This window comes from Megascapheus bottae, chromosome 16 (genome assembly GCF_031878675.1).
Source record: "Megascapheus bottae isolate mThoBot1 chromosome 16, mThoBot2.hap1, whole genome shotgun sequence".
Lineage (NCBI taxonomy): Eukaryota > Metazoa > Chordata > Mammalia > Rodentia > Geomyidae > Megascapheus > Megascapheus bottae.
Window position 1 is genome coordinate 41,930,066 of NC_143524.1, and position 16,710 is coordinate 41,946,775.

General features: G+C 37.7%; 3 protein-coding genes across 3 annotated transcripts; 1 reads left to right on the forward strand and 2 right to left on the reverse strand.

The window, feature by feature from the left end:
* On the forward strand, positions 1-954 carry LOC150053372 (olfactory receptor 51A4-like). Its single transcript, XM_090349282.1, has one exon. The coding sequence runs from the start codon at positions 1-3 to the stop codon at positions 952-954; it is 954 nt and encodes a 317-aa protein (XP_090205408.1).
* A 4,311-nt stretch (positions 955-5,265) lies between these two features.
* On the reverse strand, positions 5,266-6,219 carry LOC150053373 (olfactory receptor 51G2-like). The gene has a single exon (XM_090349057.1). It carries the CDS (start codon positions 6,217-6,219, stop codon positions 5,266-5,268), a length of 954 nt encoding a protein of 317 aa, XP_090205183.1.
* Positions 6,220-15,442: 9,223 nt separating this feature from the next.
* On the reverse strand, positions 15,443-16,402 carry LOC150053374 (olfactory receptor 51G2-like). The gene has a single exon (XM_090349058.1). It carries the CDS (start codon positions 16,400-16,402, stop codon positions 15,443-15,445), a length of 960 nt encoding a protein of 319 aa, XP_090205184.1.
* Positions 16,403-16,710: the final 308 nt, after the last annotated feature.

A 16,710-nucleotide genomic window follows, 5' to 3' on the forward strand; every position in this document is an offset into this window, starting at 1 on the left:
ATGGAGCTTAGCAACAATAGCTGGTTTCAGCCACCCACTCTTCTTCTCACAGGCATTCCAGGACTGGAGGCAGTACAGATATGGATCTCCATCCCGCTGTGCATCATGTACTTCATTGCCCTCCTAGGAAACTGCACCATCCTCTTTGTCATCAAAACCACTTCCAGCCTTCATGAGCCTCAGTACATCTTTCTGTGCTTGCTGGCAGCTACTGATGTGGGTCTGTCGTTATCGACTTTGCCTACAGTCTTCAATGTCTTCCTCCTGAATCACAGACTGATCGAATTCCACTCTTGCCTGGCACAGATGTTCTTCATTCATACCTTCTCTTCCATGGAGTCAGCTATCCTGCTGGCCATGGCCTTTGACAGGTTTGTAGCTATTCACAACCCATTGCAGTACACTGTAATTTTATCTCCTTCTCGGATTGTTGGTATGGGACTTGCAGCTGTGATCCGCGGTGTGGTATTGATGGTACCTCTGCCAATCCTACTCAAGCGGCTGCCCTTCTGCAAGGGTGTCATTCTTTCTCATTGTTACTGCTACCATCCTGATGTTATGAAGCTGGCCTGTGGACGTGTCAGGGTCAACATCATCTATGGCTTGTCTCTAGTCCTCTGCTCTTTTGGAATTGATTCTGTGTTCATTGTCATTTCCTACATCTTGATTCTGCAGATGGTGTTGGGCATCGCCTCGGGAAGTGGAAGGCTCAGGGCACTTAATACTTGTGTTTCTCACATCTTCACTGTCTTCATTTTCTATGTGCCACTCATTGTGTTAGCACTGATTCACAGGTTTGGTTCATTCACTTCTCCTCTTCTCCATGTCACCATGGCCAATCTATTTCTCTTCTTGACTCCTGTCCTTAATCCTTTAGTTTACAGTCTTAAAACCAAACAGATAAGGGCCGCAGTGTGTAAAGTATTCAAGGAAAGGGATATCGTGCTCAATTAGTCACATAAATTCTGAGTGAGACAAAAACCCTTCCTTTAGCTTCTCATCTACTCCCAAGAACTTTGACATCACTTCCACATATGTTTTATTTTATATCATATGAAAAAATGAAGGTATTTTGACTGCTGTTGTGGAAGAAAACTGCCAAATGCATAATTTATCATACTGTGAAAAGAGAGATACATCTATTTTTCCCTCTTTTAAAGAAACGCATAAGATATGTAAATCTTAAGAGACTGTCAAAGAACCAATCAGCTAATTAATCAATTACTAAAAACAACAAAAGTAGGATTAGTCATTTTAAATATTTTTGCAAGGCATAAAAATATCTGATATTCTGGCTGGGAGTTTGGCCTAGTGATAGAGTGCTTGCCTAGCATGCACGAAGACCCGGGTTTGATTCCTAGGTACCACATACATAGAAAAAAGCCAGAAATGGTGCTGAGGCTCAAGTGATAGAGCTCTAGCCTTGAGAAAGTCAAGGACAGTGCTCAGGCCCTGAGCTCAAGCCCAGGACTGGCAAAAAATATATCTGATATTCTAAGCTGTGCTGGACAAGTTTCCCAGAAAGACCAGAGGAAGACTTTTGCCACTTGTTATCTCACATCCTTATTGTGTCATTTATTGTGGACCTCCCTTGGCATAACTATAGTTCTTTAAATCAGTCATAAAAGTTCCTTAGTAGCAGGTCAGTCCTGAACAATCTCTACCTCTGGTTGTCCCTGATTTTCAACTTAATTGATTATAGTCTTACCAGCAAGCATATTCATGTTGTTCTGACAATTCTTGCTAAGATAATCAATTATTGAATATAATTACCATAGTCTATACAATGCAAATGAATTTTGCTCTGGTGGAGATAATGAAAGAGAGGGCGACAAAATATCTAAAAGAAGAGACTTCTAGTCAAAGGACAGATCAAAAGACTGGTCTCAGATGGAGAAGAGAAAGACTGAAAGGTAAACTTGAGTGAGTGAATTAGAGCATCTTCCTGAAATCATGGTGAGGTGGGGCTGAAGGATTTATGAAAGATACAGTTTATCAAGAACCTTAGAAAGTCACTGAAGGTTTTGAAATAGTGAGCTATAAGATCAAATTTTCATTTTAGAAAACTCATTCCAGTTAACTCTGTGGAGAATAACAAAAGGGAAGAACTGGAGGAGAGGAAAATGAAACATTTTGAGACTATTTCCATGTCCTAGTGCAGGGTTAGATTATGTTTCACAATGGAGTAAAAGTTTATTATACCACAGTTTAGAAGAGGGTTGGCAAAATTCTTTCTGCAATCACTGATATAGTAGTAAATCCTCCAAACAATTCTTCCTTTCTTTCTTCCCATGTTTTGTTTTGTTTTGTTTTGTTTTCATTCTTGGGGCTTGATTTCAGGGTCTGGGCACTATCCCCGAGCTCTTCTGCTCAAGTCTGGGGCACTGAGTCACAGTGCCACTTCTGGCATGTAAGTCATTAATTGGAGATGAGTCTCATAGGGACTTTTCTGCCTGGGCTGGCGTCAAACCATGATCCTCATATCTCAGCCTCCTGAGCAGTCAAGTTGTCTTCCCCACATATAAATGGTTGTTTGGAGAACAAAATTCAGAACCATGTACATGGAAGCATTCTTCCCTACCTCTGTTTATCAATAGGAGAGACATAGATTTACAAAGACAAAACATATTGTATCTCCACTTTTTGCCAGGAAGAACAATAGTTAAGGGGCAAGACAGGTTTAGTTTTACGTTAGCCTTAAGATGATACCAAAGAAATTTCTATACTAAGCTTTCTCTGCCATGTGTTCTGACTTTCCCAGAAAGATTTTCCCCTAAGACTCAGTGTCCAATATTAATTTTTCACATTTGACCTTCACTCATGGATTTACAGTGTGAAAACCTGATATGAGAATTGACTATAAGGTCTGTCTACACTTAATGTAATATGAATGATACCAGAGATGCTGGAAAACAAATCTATGCCATTGTTTTAAAATGTCTCTGCATGGTTTTACTCTGACAGTTCTGGAAAGAGGCGATCATCTCCAATTTTAAAATATAAAACAAAGAAAAGCATTTTTAAAACATCATGAGTTATTTAAAAATTTCACATAATTCACTTATGAGATCACATTTCAATCCAAAAAGTCATATAAATATATAATTATTTTTTTCAGTCCTTGGGCTTGAACTCAGGGCCTAGGCAGTATCCTTGGGTTTTTCCTCAAGACTAGCACTCTTACCACTTGAGCCACAGCAACACTTTTGGCTTTTTGCTGTGTATGTGGTAGAAAAAAATTGAACCCAGTGCTTCACACATTCTTGGCAAGCACTCTACCATTAGGCCAAACTCCTGGCTAAAAATATAATTTTTGCATGTGCTAGTCCTGGGACTTGAACTCAGTGCCTGCACACTGTCCCTGAGCTTTTGTGCTCAAGACTGGCACTCTGTCACTTGATCCACAGCTCCACCTGAAGCATTATGCTGGTTAATTGGAGATAAGACTCTTACAGACTTTCCTTCTGGGCTGGTTCTGATCTACAGTGCTCAGATCATAGCCTCCTGAGTAGCTAGGATCACAGGCATGAACCAGTGGTTCATGGGAAAATATTTTTTGAAGAGAATTCCTCCTTCACATTTATGTGAATTAAATCTAACTAAAATCATTTGTGCTGTTATATAAATATGTATTATTGGTGAAAATTTTGATAGATAAAAATATTTCACACAAGAGAAAAGAAGGTTCATTTTTCATAATTTTTACTTAAGTTTGTATTTTTACAAATCTTATTCTGAAACTATTCCAATAATAATCTCATCTAATGTAAAAATTGGGAGATTACAGAAAAAATACAATGAAAGCAATACTATGAAAATTGTTACCTAATACATACTGGTTTCCTCAGTCTGAGTTAAATTGGATTAAATTTTTAGTTAAACAGTATCTTACCATGTAATCTGGTATCTTGTATATATGTTTATTTGTTTATTTAAAATAGGGAAGGGAAAGGGGGAAAACAAGATGAGGGGAGTGGGTGGGGGAGGAAAATGGGGACAAAAACATAAGAAGGGGTAACAATGTGTGTGAAGTAATGCTGCTTCTATCTGGCGAATATAACAGTAACCCCTCTATTAATTACAATAAAAATATATGAAGAAAAAAGATTGACAATATATTAACACATATAAAGATTGACATATTTTGACATATATAAATATTGACATGATTAAAATTATAACTTATCTACTATGTCATTTAGGACAAACAGCTGCAGAGTTACCTCAGTATCCAAATCTATGTCAAGAAAATTATATTATTAAATGCTGTCTACTTATAAGAAATACAAAAGGATAACATCTCTATCAGTTAGATATATCAAAGGTAACCAGAAAATACTATTGTTTCCCAATTCAAAAAGTTCTTGAATTTCTGTAATTATATTTTGCTGTGAAAGTCATGTGTTTGAATACATGCTAAAGTCGCTTCATAATTGTATACAATATATTAAACTATGTGTTTTGTGCTATGAATGTAAACTCAAGGAAAGACATCACATTATTTATTCATGCCTATATTGTCCTTTAATCTTCAATATGTTTTAAAAGAAAGTTAATGTTTGCTTGTACTGCAACTCTAAATGAGCCTCAGAAGATGAGAGTTACTTCTTTGTTTTGAAACTTAGGATAAAATCTATAAATATGAAGCTGAAAGCAAAACAAAATACGAATAAATTAAATTTATGAAATAATATAATAAGAATGATCAATTCTCACACTCCTATTATTTCTTTTCAAAAGGCTTCATTATATTTTGTGAATCACTGAAAGAGGAAAGGGCCAGACAGTCTCTACCACATATACAATCATAAATGTATCATCAATTTGGGTTTTTAAAATTATTATCTTTAAGCAGTTGTGGGGAGAAAATTGCCACTTAACAAAGCCATGTTAGTGAATGCAATGTTGGTTCCTCAGCTGGAACAACACTGACATTTGGAATCAGCTGCCATCTTGCATTTTCTGTCAAGCCCCACCTTGACGCACCACTGTGCAGTCCAGTATTGGACTCCACAACAGAAGCGGCGAGGCTGTGACACTCATTCAATTCATCCTTCAAAAACCAATGCAACTGTGCTTCCACCATCGCCTTCGTGGTCATTTCTATCAGCGTGCTGCCTGCCTTTCCTGCTTCAGTTCCCTTTCTGAAGGAAAGGCCTTGGGACGTGTTTCGCGTGTGAAGTCACAGAGCCGTGCACTGATTGCACTTGGCACACAGTAGCTCCTCAAGAACAGTACTGGCCCCTTCTGCTTGGCAGGCCAGTCTCACTCCCCAGCCACAACACGTTGCACCCAAAATCTCTTGCGCAGGGCCGCTTGGATCTGCCGGGACTTGAGACTGTAGACCAGAGGGTTCAGCAGTGGTGTCACCAGGAGGTAGGCATTGCTCATGGTAGTGTACAGAAGTGGGGATGTTTCCTCACTGTAACGATGAAGGACCGCCAGGCTCAGGAGGGGGAGGTAAAACACCAGCACGGTGCACAGGTGACAGGCGCAGGTGTGCAGGGATTTCCAGCTTCTGTCTTGGATTCCCAGCTTCATCAAGGTGCCCACGATCTTCATGTAGGAAGCGAGGATGAAGATCACATCCACCGCAAAGGTGCAGAGGACACAGACCAGACCGTAGACACTGCTGAGAGTGACGTCTCCACAGGCCAGGTTCAGCACGTCTGGGTAGTAGCAGTAGGAGTGGGAGAGGACGTTGGCCCCACAGAAAGGAAAGGTCCGGAGGAAAAAGGGCAGAGGAGCCAACAGAGTGGCCCCTCGGAGGAGGGCAGCCCCACTGAGGCAGACAACAGTGTAGTGGGTCAGGATCCTGCTGTAGCTGAGAGGAGCACAGATAGCGACCAAGCGATCGAAAGCCATGGCTACCAGCACTCCGGATTCGACTGAGGAGAGAGTGTGGATGAAGAACATTTGAGCCAGGCAGGCATCCAACCCAATATGGTGGATGTCAAACCAGAAGATAGCCAAGACACTGGGCATTGTGGACAATGACAGGCCTAGGTCAGTGAGGGCTAGCATAGCCAAAAAGTAATACTGGGGCTCGTGAAGGTTCTGCTCTGATCTAACTAGCAGGAGGAGGAGAATGTTGCCCCCCAAGGCTAGCAGATACAAAAGACAGAAGGGAATAGAGATCCACATGTGTGCAGACTCTAGACCAGGGATACCAATGAAGGAGAACGTGGGCCAATCAGAAGTGTTCCCGGGAGCTGACATGATGCAAACCTGCAAAAAGAAATCGTGCGTGAGCGAAGCTTGAAGAACAGATTCGAGGCACCAGGAAGGTTGTTTAAAGACCGAATGGTAAAGTCACGTTGCAGGGAACTCAAAAATAGAGCACTGAATTCTGTTAATGAGACTATAGAACAACTGGAATTTTCAGGCATATATATCCCCTTTGGGAAAGAATTCAATACTTTATTTTAAAGGTAAATATGGATTTATCATATAGTATATGTTACTCAGACATTTCACTCCTAAGGAGTTAGACGAGAGAAATAGACATGCATGTCTGCAAAAAGACATGTAAATTATTTATAAAAACCTTACTTATAATGGCAATGACCTGGAAGAAGATCAAATATAATCTTGTTATTGAATGACTAAATGAACTAAATTGCAAAGGGAAGATATTATGGAGTGATTAAAAAGCAGAAATTGATTACTGGCTGTTTGTGAAAGAAGATAAATACACAATAACCAAATACTATAAAATCTTGTTTATATAGAAAAGAAAATTTCACAGCAATGTACCCCTAAGCATAGGAAGTAGAGAGAAAGAAGAGCCTGGCTGTGATTTCATAACAGTGTCCAAACCTTCAGAGAGATGAAAATGTTCTTATTATGGTAGACATAAAGAGTCCATATTTTACATATTTAAAAATATCGGAGATTACACTCAATTGATTACTTTTGTCTGATTGACTAAAAATATCTATATAATAATATCAAATTTGAAGAATTTAGACAGATGTTGGATATCTCCATAACTCACTCATAAAAGAAATAGCATTTGACTTTGTAAATAGTAAAATTCATTACTACATATCTGTGTGTGTGTGTGTGTGTGTGTGTGTGTGTGTGTGTGTGTGTGTGGTTCCTGGAGCTTAAACTCAGGGCCTGCGATCTGCCCCTTAGTAATTTTTTTCTCAAAGTTAAAGCTCTTACCACTTGAGTCACAGCTTCATTTCTGGCTTTTTTTTTTTTTGCTTATGGGTGTATTTAATTACAGATAGGAATTTCATGGATTTTCCTACCCAGTTGGCTTCAAATAGATCTTCATTTCTTAGACTCCTGAAGAACTCAAATTAAATTAAAGGAGTGAGTCACTGATCCAATTTAAAACAAATGAATACTCAAAATAAATTATATATATATTGTGAAGCATTATTCTTTATATTCACCAGAAATCATTAAACTTATTTCTGAAAAACAATGAAATGTATACTATGTAGTCTAATATTTTCATATTAAAACTCTTTTTGTGTTGTACAGAGTCTTCAAATTTGTGGGTAGAGACAGGAGGGAAAAATTGGGAGAGAGCAAGGAAAGGAGTGATATTGTCCAAAAAGAAATGTACTTTTCACCTGACTTTTGGAACTGTAACCCCTCTGTACATCACCTTTTCAATAACACTAAAACAACTATATTATTATTATTAAAATAATAATAAAATAACAATAAATGAATGATATACATGAGGTTATAGGAAATATATCTTTAAATCAATCTAAACTTCTTGATTTATTGTCTATACTTTGGAGGACATTGTAAATATGCATGATTACTTTATCAAGATTTTGGCTACCCAGGGTAGCTTAAATACTTGCTGCATTAAAAAAAAAAAAAGACAGGAGAGGGGCCAGGAATTTGGCCTAGTGTTAGAGTACTTGCCTAGTATGCACGAAGACCGGTGTTCGATTCCTTGGTGCCATATACATAGAAAAAAAGCCGGTAGTGGTGCTGTGACTCAAGAGTTAGAGCACTAGCCTTGAGGAAAGCCCAAGGACAGTACTCAGGCCCTGAGTTAAAGCCCCGGGACTGGCAAAAAAGACAGCAGAAATAAAAAAAGATGTGGCAAGAAAAACATAATAGAGAAAGAAGTAGGGGAAAAAGAATGAGAATTTTTAGGAAAAATAATTAAAGACATTTTGACATTATGGACCCATCTCCATATTTTACTGGTGAGATTGGTACATGTTTAGTAAATATTAGCATTTGAAATTCTATTAAGCAAATACACTTAGTAATTACTAGTAAGTGAAAAATAACTTATATATTTAAATGCTTTATAAATGTTTAGTAGAGGTGTGAAGATTTTGTTTCCCTTTAAAATCTAACCTAAAAACAAACATGCTCTCAAACAACTTACTTATGTGACAATACTCCTGGTACTCACAATTCAAAACTATATAACAAATTTAGTTATTAAAATATCCTGTACTTACACATAAATCTACTCTTACCCAGGGATTTGTTATATACACAGATATATCTTAGTTATCTCTATGAGGATACTTTTATTTTGTCAGTCCTGGGCCTTGAGCTCAGGGCCTGACCACTGTCCTTGGGCTTTCTCAAGGCTAGAACTCTACCATTTGAGCTACAGCACTATTTCTGGCTTTTTCCTATGTACCGAGGAATCAAACCCAGGTCTTTGTGCATGCTAGGCAAGCACTCTACCACTAGGCCAATTTGACTCCCAGCTTCTCTGCTGTCTTTTTTTTTTTAATGCAGCAAATATTTAATGCAGGAAATATTTAAGCTACTGGTAGCCAAAATCTTGATAAAATAATCATGCATATGTACAATATCCTCCAAAATATAGTCCACTAGGCCAAACTCCCAGCTGAGGATCCTTTTTTTTTTCATTTTTTTTATTGTAATGTATAGAGGGGTTACAGATATATTCGCCAGTAGTAGGTACATTGCTTCTCACACATTGATACCCTTTCTTAAGTTTTTGTCCCCATTTCCCTCCACCCCCCTCCCAATCATCTTGTTTTCCCCTTCCCTTTCCTATTTCAAATAAGCAAATAAACATATACACAATATGCCAGGTAACAAAGTCAGATACTGTAACAATAATGGATTAACCAAAGGGCAACAAAAGAAAAGGGAAATAACATAGTACATTAAGAACAACAATCACAAGATAAAGCTCTTGTTTCCATATCCTGGAGACCCTTTCATTTAGCCTCTTCCTGTATGGCCTTATGTATCTAGGTTTTGAGCTATTGTAATTCTCTGCTGAGGATACTTTTTAGTAATTTTAATTTCTAGCTTCTATTCTTTTTTTATTCCTGTGTAATTTTACCTAACTTTATTTATTTTATTTTACTTTCTTTTATGCATTTTATACCTAGTCTGAAACTTTTTTATACATAGTCTAAATTTTGTTCCTGTGTATTTTATTATCTAATTTTATTTATTTTATTTTTCTTCCTCTTATGTATTTTTATACCTAGTCTGACACTTTTCTTATATTGCTGGAAGCAAAGTTTTGTCACCCCTCCTTCTCTTTTGATTATATTGTGGTAGTATGTTATTTTATGCTGCATTATGAATTACCTCCTGTATTAATTTTTGTATCAGATGGAATTAAAAATACCGAATGAAAATTTCAAGCATAAGTGATACATAAAACAATAGTAAGAAAGGATACTGAATCACTACAGCTCAAATATTACCTTTGCTACTTCATCTTTATATACTGAAGATCATTTAACCTTCCTGAGAATATTCCTTATTGTCAGAATATGTATAATCATGTCTACCTTTTTGTGTGATTGTTTTTCTTAATGTACTATGTTATTTCTCATCTCTATGTTGTCCCTTGGTTAGTCTCATATTGTTACAGCATCTTACCTTGTTATCTGGTCTATTGTATTTATGATTATTTGCTTATGTGAGATAGGAAAGGAAAGGGGGGAAACAAGATGAGGGGAGAGGTTCGGGGGAGGGAAATGGGGACAAAAATATGAAAAGGAATATCAGTGTGTGTGTGTGAAGTAATGCACTTTCTATCTGGTGAATATAACTGTAACACTTCTATTCATTACAATAAAAAAACTAAATAAAAAAAGAAAAGGTTAGATGAAAACAGAAAAAAACAATACTGATGAAATTGAAAAAATTCACAAGTTGCTACGCTAAAGGATCAAAGGTATATACCACATTTATATTTGCAGTTATACCACTTTTTAAATTTTAGACTACAGGGAAATTTTTCATGTATAAATTGGAAACTGAGTGTTGAAGAAACATCAGCTGGGGAAGGGTGCATGTGTTTCCTATACTAAGATACAATATTTATATATGACAATGACTTCAAAGGACTTACATTAAAATATAGGCATTTTGTGTTATTCAAGTTTGAAGTTGTAAATCATGTCTCACAGCACTAGAAGAATAATTTTCCACCAGGATCCATTTTGTATAATTTATTTGGAAATTTAAATGTGTGTTTATTCATGATTATGATTTTAAAACACAATCTTCTATTTGAATATCTTCGAACTTAAAAATACTCATTATCTGATGTATATAACTGTAACTCCTTTACAATAACAATATAAATAAAAATTTTTAAAATTCAAAAATATATTTAAAATAATACTGTTCAAAATGAAATATAATCATTGTCTGACTTACATAGCTAGAACTCCTTTGTATATCACCTTTACAACAGCAAAAATGAAACTAAAATAAAAAGGCAATTATCACCAGCAGGCATATCCTCAACATTTAGAGTGTAAACAGCTTTATTAAAAGCTTAATGTGGGAACTTGAAAAGACTATTCACTTTACTTAATTCAGTAACTAAAAACAGAGTGGTTGATTTATTCAAAGATAATGCTTAACAATTATATTCATGATACATTGTTTTCAGAATTCAGAAGTCTGTTACCAAAACAATATGCAGTTTGTGACATTGGGAAGGTTTTAGATAGATCCAACTTTTTAAACAAAATATACACATATAGCATCAATCAAATTCACATTGAAAATTGTTGAGGAATATAATATGAATGGATTAGAATGAAGATAAGAACTAGATAAACTGAAACAATCATTTAACTTTAAAGTATTATCAGTTAGACACAAGTTTTCCAAATTATTTAAACTTTAACTCATATACTACCCATATGTGTTTCTCCTTCAAACCATGGCTTACTTGTTGAAATTTCTAAATGTTTACTTTTAATGTGAACTATTTTTTGTATTAACTGAACCACATGGATTTTTAGAGTTAAGATAGTAGCTGATATAACTTAGCTTTAACATATTTCACTTACTGTATAATAAATGGCGCTTGTTGTCCTTCCCTGCAAAACACAGAATGCCTCATATCAGGGTAAAGAAGTTCAGCCTCACTTCATGAGTTTTAAGGTGCTTTCTAGACCTCCAGCGAGAATACCTCAGGTATCTAAAATGCTCTTCTGAGATTTTAAAAGCCTTGGGGAATTTCCAACTAGCCTGGCCAAGCAGTTAGTAATTAAAATCCCTATTTACCTAAATACACATGCTTTGTGTGGCATTTTATTCTGTTTATATATGTCAGCAGTAATACACTGATTTTGCAAATCAGAAACAGTGAAATGATTATACATACAGGTCAAGTTTTCTGACATACAAATGAGACACACATAAACTTGATTTTGTAGAATTCCATGTGGTACTTTTTCAAAATAGATCTTAAGTTTAACTAAATCCTAATCTAATATGGCCACTTGTAGATAATAATGTAGTCTCATAAGAGCCTACACATGTCTCCTATAATAACTAAATTGATAAATTATGAGATTATCCTTAGTAGAATGAGAACCAGCATCTTCACCCCTGAACCACTGTTGTTTGAGTGGCTTGGATAAAGCCAAACACTCTCTCTCTCTCTCTCTCTCTCTCTCTCTCTCTCTCTCTCTCTCTCTCTCTCTCTCTCTCTCTCTCTCTCTCTCTCTGTTACTATTTTTAAAAAATATTTAATTGACTGAATGTGCAGATATAATATTCTTCACCATCACTGAGTTATCTTCAGTCAAAACCAGTTCCTCTCTTACTGAAAGCAAAGAAGACCAGATTCAGATGATCCCAGGGGAGGCAGCAACGAGATAAGAAGAAATCGTAGAGGAATCCAAGCAGGCTTTTCTACAAGATTGAGGAATCACACAACCAAATTACATTCCTATGATTCATTGTGGACGCTGGAGATTGGGCAGAACATCTTTATTTTATATATCTTGTTCTCTTTAGCTTTTACACTATAATAGAATGTGCATATAAAATAGAAGGAAGCACAGCTGAGCAGGTAGTATGCTATCTTAGCAAAGTAATTGATCATGGACAGGCTAACAAGTAGGATGTAAAAGAGAAGAACTGTATGTATATGATGGATACTGGTGGCTCACAAGTGTAATCTTCACTACCCAGGAAGCTGAAATCTAGGGCTTGAAGTTCAAATCAGCCCAGACTGGAAAGTCAGCCACCAAAATGACAGAAGAGGAGCTGTGGCTCAAGGTTAGACCACTATCCTTCAGCAAAATAGCTCAGGAGCAGCTCCCAGTCTCTGAGTTCAAACTCCACAACCACGAGAAAAAAAAGCAAGAAGTGCAGCAATGGAACTCACAGGACTGGATTGGCAGTAAACTACACAATTCATGGGTAGAAACAGGAGAGAGGGATTGGGAGAGAATGAAGGAACAGAAGACACTGTATGAAAGGAAATGTACTCATTTCCTGGCTCATGGAATTGCAATCCCACTGAACATCACCTCTGGAGTAACAATAAAGTAAGCTAATTAAAGAGGAACTGTACAGATATAGGAAATACTGATGTGGAATGCTCTCAAGTACTATTATTGAAAGCAATGCTCAATACTGTCTTGAGATCAGCAAATAGGAGAGGGTAATGAGCACCGACTCTACCCCAATGCAGATAGCATACAGAGGTCAACTGACAGGGGTGCTAGAGTGCGACAACCTTAGCACATCAGACGAAAATATGAAAAATGAACATCCACTGGCTGGAACTTCAGTCTTCCATGAAACACATTTAGGGACAGATGGAAGTCACATGGCCAGCCCAATAGCCTCAATGTATTTGGCTATGAAAATGCTGGCATTGAGTAAAGGCTCTTCAATGGCCATGTGGTCATCTCAAGTCTCTGCCACAGACTAGCTGATTCAGTAACTGAGAAAATGGGGATGAAAAGTCATATGATGCATGCTGCAGGTTCTCTCTTCTTCTGGTCCTGGAACCAAATAGCTACCTTTAAAAGCAGAGTGGAAGTGGAGAGGCAGAGGCTTAGCCAATGACAGAAAGAGAAAAAGAGTTGCATGGGTGTTAGAGGCTGATCACCAACAGGGCAAGGTTCTTTAAGGGGATGTAGTCAAGTACAGAAAGTACTTAGAAGAAGCAGATGGGAAGAGATGTCCAACAATAAGCTGTCTATAGCCAAGGACCTTCATTAACATGAAGATGCTGGCAGTATAATTTTAGGAATTTCTCTACCACTGGGAAGGGATTGCCATGTAAAAATCATAAATACAGCCAATGCTATTTCTTCTTTAGTTAGATAATTTCTTTTGTTTTATTTTATTCTTGGGGTGATGTACAGAGTGGTTGCAGTTACATTTATCAAGCAGTAGGTACATTACTTCTGGAATTTGTTACCCCTTCCTACATTTTCCTCCCACTTTCCCTCCTCCCCCTCCCTCCACTTCCCACTCATCTTGTTTTTCCCTTACTTTCTCATTTTTCAAATACACAAATAAACGTATATACAATATACTAAGTACCAAAGTCAGATACAGTAACATGAGATAAAACTTAAGGGGAAAAGAAGAAAAAAGAAATAGCTTCACCTAGTATATTAAAAACAATAATCCATATCCTGGATTCATTTAGCTTAGCCTCATCCTAAATGAACATATGTACATAGGTTTTGAGCTATTATGATCCTCTGTCAGGAATCTTAAATGTGTGTTAATTGTTCCAAATGAGGGAAACCATGGAGCCTCTGCTCCTTTGGGTCTGGCTTACTTCACTTAATATGATTTTTTTCCAAATCTTTCTATTTCCTTACAAATGTGGCAATGCCATTCTTTCTGATGGCAGCAAAGAATTTCATGGTGTAAATATACCATCTTCATGATCCATTCATCTACTGAGGGGCATCTGGGTTGTTTTTATATCTTAGCTATGCTGAATAATGCTGCAATGAATATAGTTGTTCTGGCAGGTTTAGTATGGCTTTGTTTCTGGATATTTAGGTAGAGGCCCAGGAGTGGAATTGCTGGATCATAGGGGAATTCTATGTTTAGTCTTTTGAGGAAACTTCATACTGCTTTTCATAGTGGATAGACAAGTTAACACTACCACCAACAGTGCAGTAGTGATCCCTTCCGGCCATATTTCCACACTATTTCTTCCTATGACTTTCCATATTGTAACCACAATGAAGTTTCCCACATGCTCTGTATAAGCAAAGAAAGCAAGATCTGAACATGTTTTTAAGTGCACATATAGAAGTACCTTCTTACACATTTTGAAGAGTATAGTTCACAATGTCTCACATTATATTTAAAGTCAGAGTGTGAATAACTGATTATGTTCAAACTGATGAGAGATTTTAAAAGGTAGTTGACGCCAACAGAATCTGCTTGAAAATGTTTGCAATACTATGATTTTTAAAAGAAATTCTAACTATAGACAAAGAAACAAGAAATTTTAGATTTAAATAGCCATATGATTTCAAATGTTCTGCTAGAGATGAGAGGAAAAGATCAAAATACAATATACTCTCCTTTTAGAGTTAAACAGTCATTACTGACATGACTCAATCACGTGGGGTACAGCATCCATTGTCTCCTAGAGATTGTTGCCTTGCTAAAACTCTTCCTCCAATGAAGCAATATTAACCCAGTGTATAACATACATAAAGAATTCCCATGACATCCTAAATATTATATGTGACTAGGGAACTTTCACATTTTTTCAGAGATGTCTATGTTCCAAATCTCTTCATTATCAAATTTCCAAGATACTGCTGTCCTTGAGCTCTAAAATAATATCCTGTGTAGATATGTATACATTAGTGAATTTCTAAGGTTGGCATTAGTCATATTTTCTATTTGGAATAGCAATTCCCTTCATAGGCCTTAATTGATATGTATAATTTCCCCAAATTTAGACTGGATCTTACTCAACATTTTTTATTACTGCTATTATGGCATACTTTAACTCAGTTATACATTGTTTGCGTGAAACTTCAATTAAGTGGAATATACATCTATTTTTCCCAGTGATAAAAATCTCAGATAAAAGACATCCATAAAGATAAACACGCTCTCTTTGTTCTCCTTGCAATATAAATCTTGGTTTAACGGCTCACTAAACAAATATCATAACGAATGTTTTTATTTTTCCTTTAATGACTTTTTAATGACCTTGGGTATCTTCTATGCTGGCTCTGCCTGAACGGAAGATGCGCAGAATCCTCAGACGGATCTGTCTGGTCTTGATGGTGTAAACCACGGGGTTGAGCATGGGGGGTGTAAGAAAGTGCAGGTAGGACAGCAAGACACGGCTGCAGGGGGAAGCCCACTTCCCAAATCGGTGCATCATGGACAAGCCAATCATAGGTGTATAAAAGAGGAGCACAGAGCAGATATGGGAGACGCACGTGTTGAGGGCTTTGAGACGCTCGGCCTTCGAGGCAATGGACAGCACTGTCCGCAGGATTAGCCCGTAGGAGAGAACAATGAGCACCGAGTCCAAACCCAGGGTAGAGAGCACTACAAAGAGGCCATAGGCACTGTTGATGTGTGTGTCCGCACAGGCCAGCTTCATGACATCTGGGTGCAGGCAGTAGGAGTGGGACAGCAGACGCTTCTCACAGTAGGGCAGCTTCTTCAGCATGAGTGGGGCTGGAACGTGGAGACCAACACCGCGTACAATGATAGCCAGGCCCAAGCTGGCAATCCGGGGATTTGTGAGGACGGTGCTGTAGCGCAGGGGGTTGCTGATGGCCACAAAGCGGTCAAAAGCCATGGACAGCAGCACAGAGGACTCCATGATGGAGAAGGTGTGGATGAAGAAGAGCTGGAGCAGGCACATGTCCAGTGCCACCTCCCTGAGCCCCAGCATGTAGATGGTGAACATGGTGGGCAGGGTGGAGGCAGACAGGCCCAGGTCAGTAACTGCCAGCATGGACAGGAAGTAGTACATGGGCTGGTGTAGGGAGGGCTCAGACTTCACCACCCACAAGACCAGGCTGTTCCCAGCCAGGGAAGCTATGTACATGGCACACAGAGGGATGGAGAGCCATATGTGCACAGCCTCAAGGCCTGGAAGGCCTGTCAAGAAAAAAGAGGTGCTGGTATGATTAAAGCTGGACATGATGTATCAGAGGCAGGCTTGCAGTAGGAATCACAATCACTGGCCCTAGATTCAAATGGGTTGCTAGTTCAGAACATCTGTAAATCCAGATCTTGCAATGAGTGCCTCCAGTATTTCTTTGACAAGCATGGATTTATTATTTATCCAAGAGTTCATTAATCCAAGGCCATTTAGTAAAGATGAGTTTTTTCCTTGTTAGAAGAAATCTTCCACATGTAGTAACCTCGGCTCAGGTACTACACAGTGATGTTAATTCCAAAATAATAGAATGGACTTATGCAATTTTGTTTGACATTCTTCATTCTACA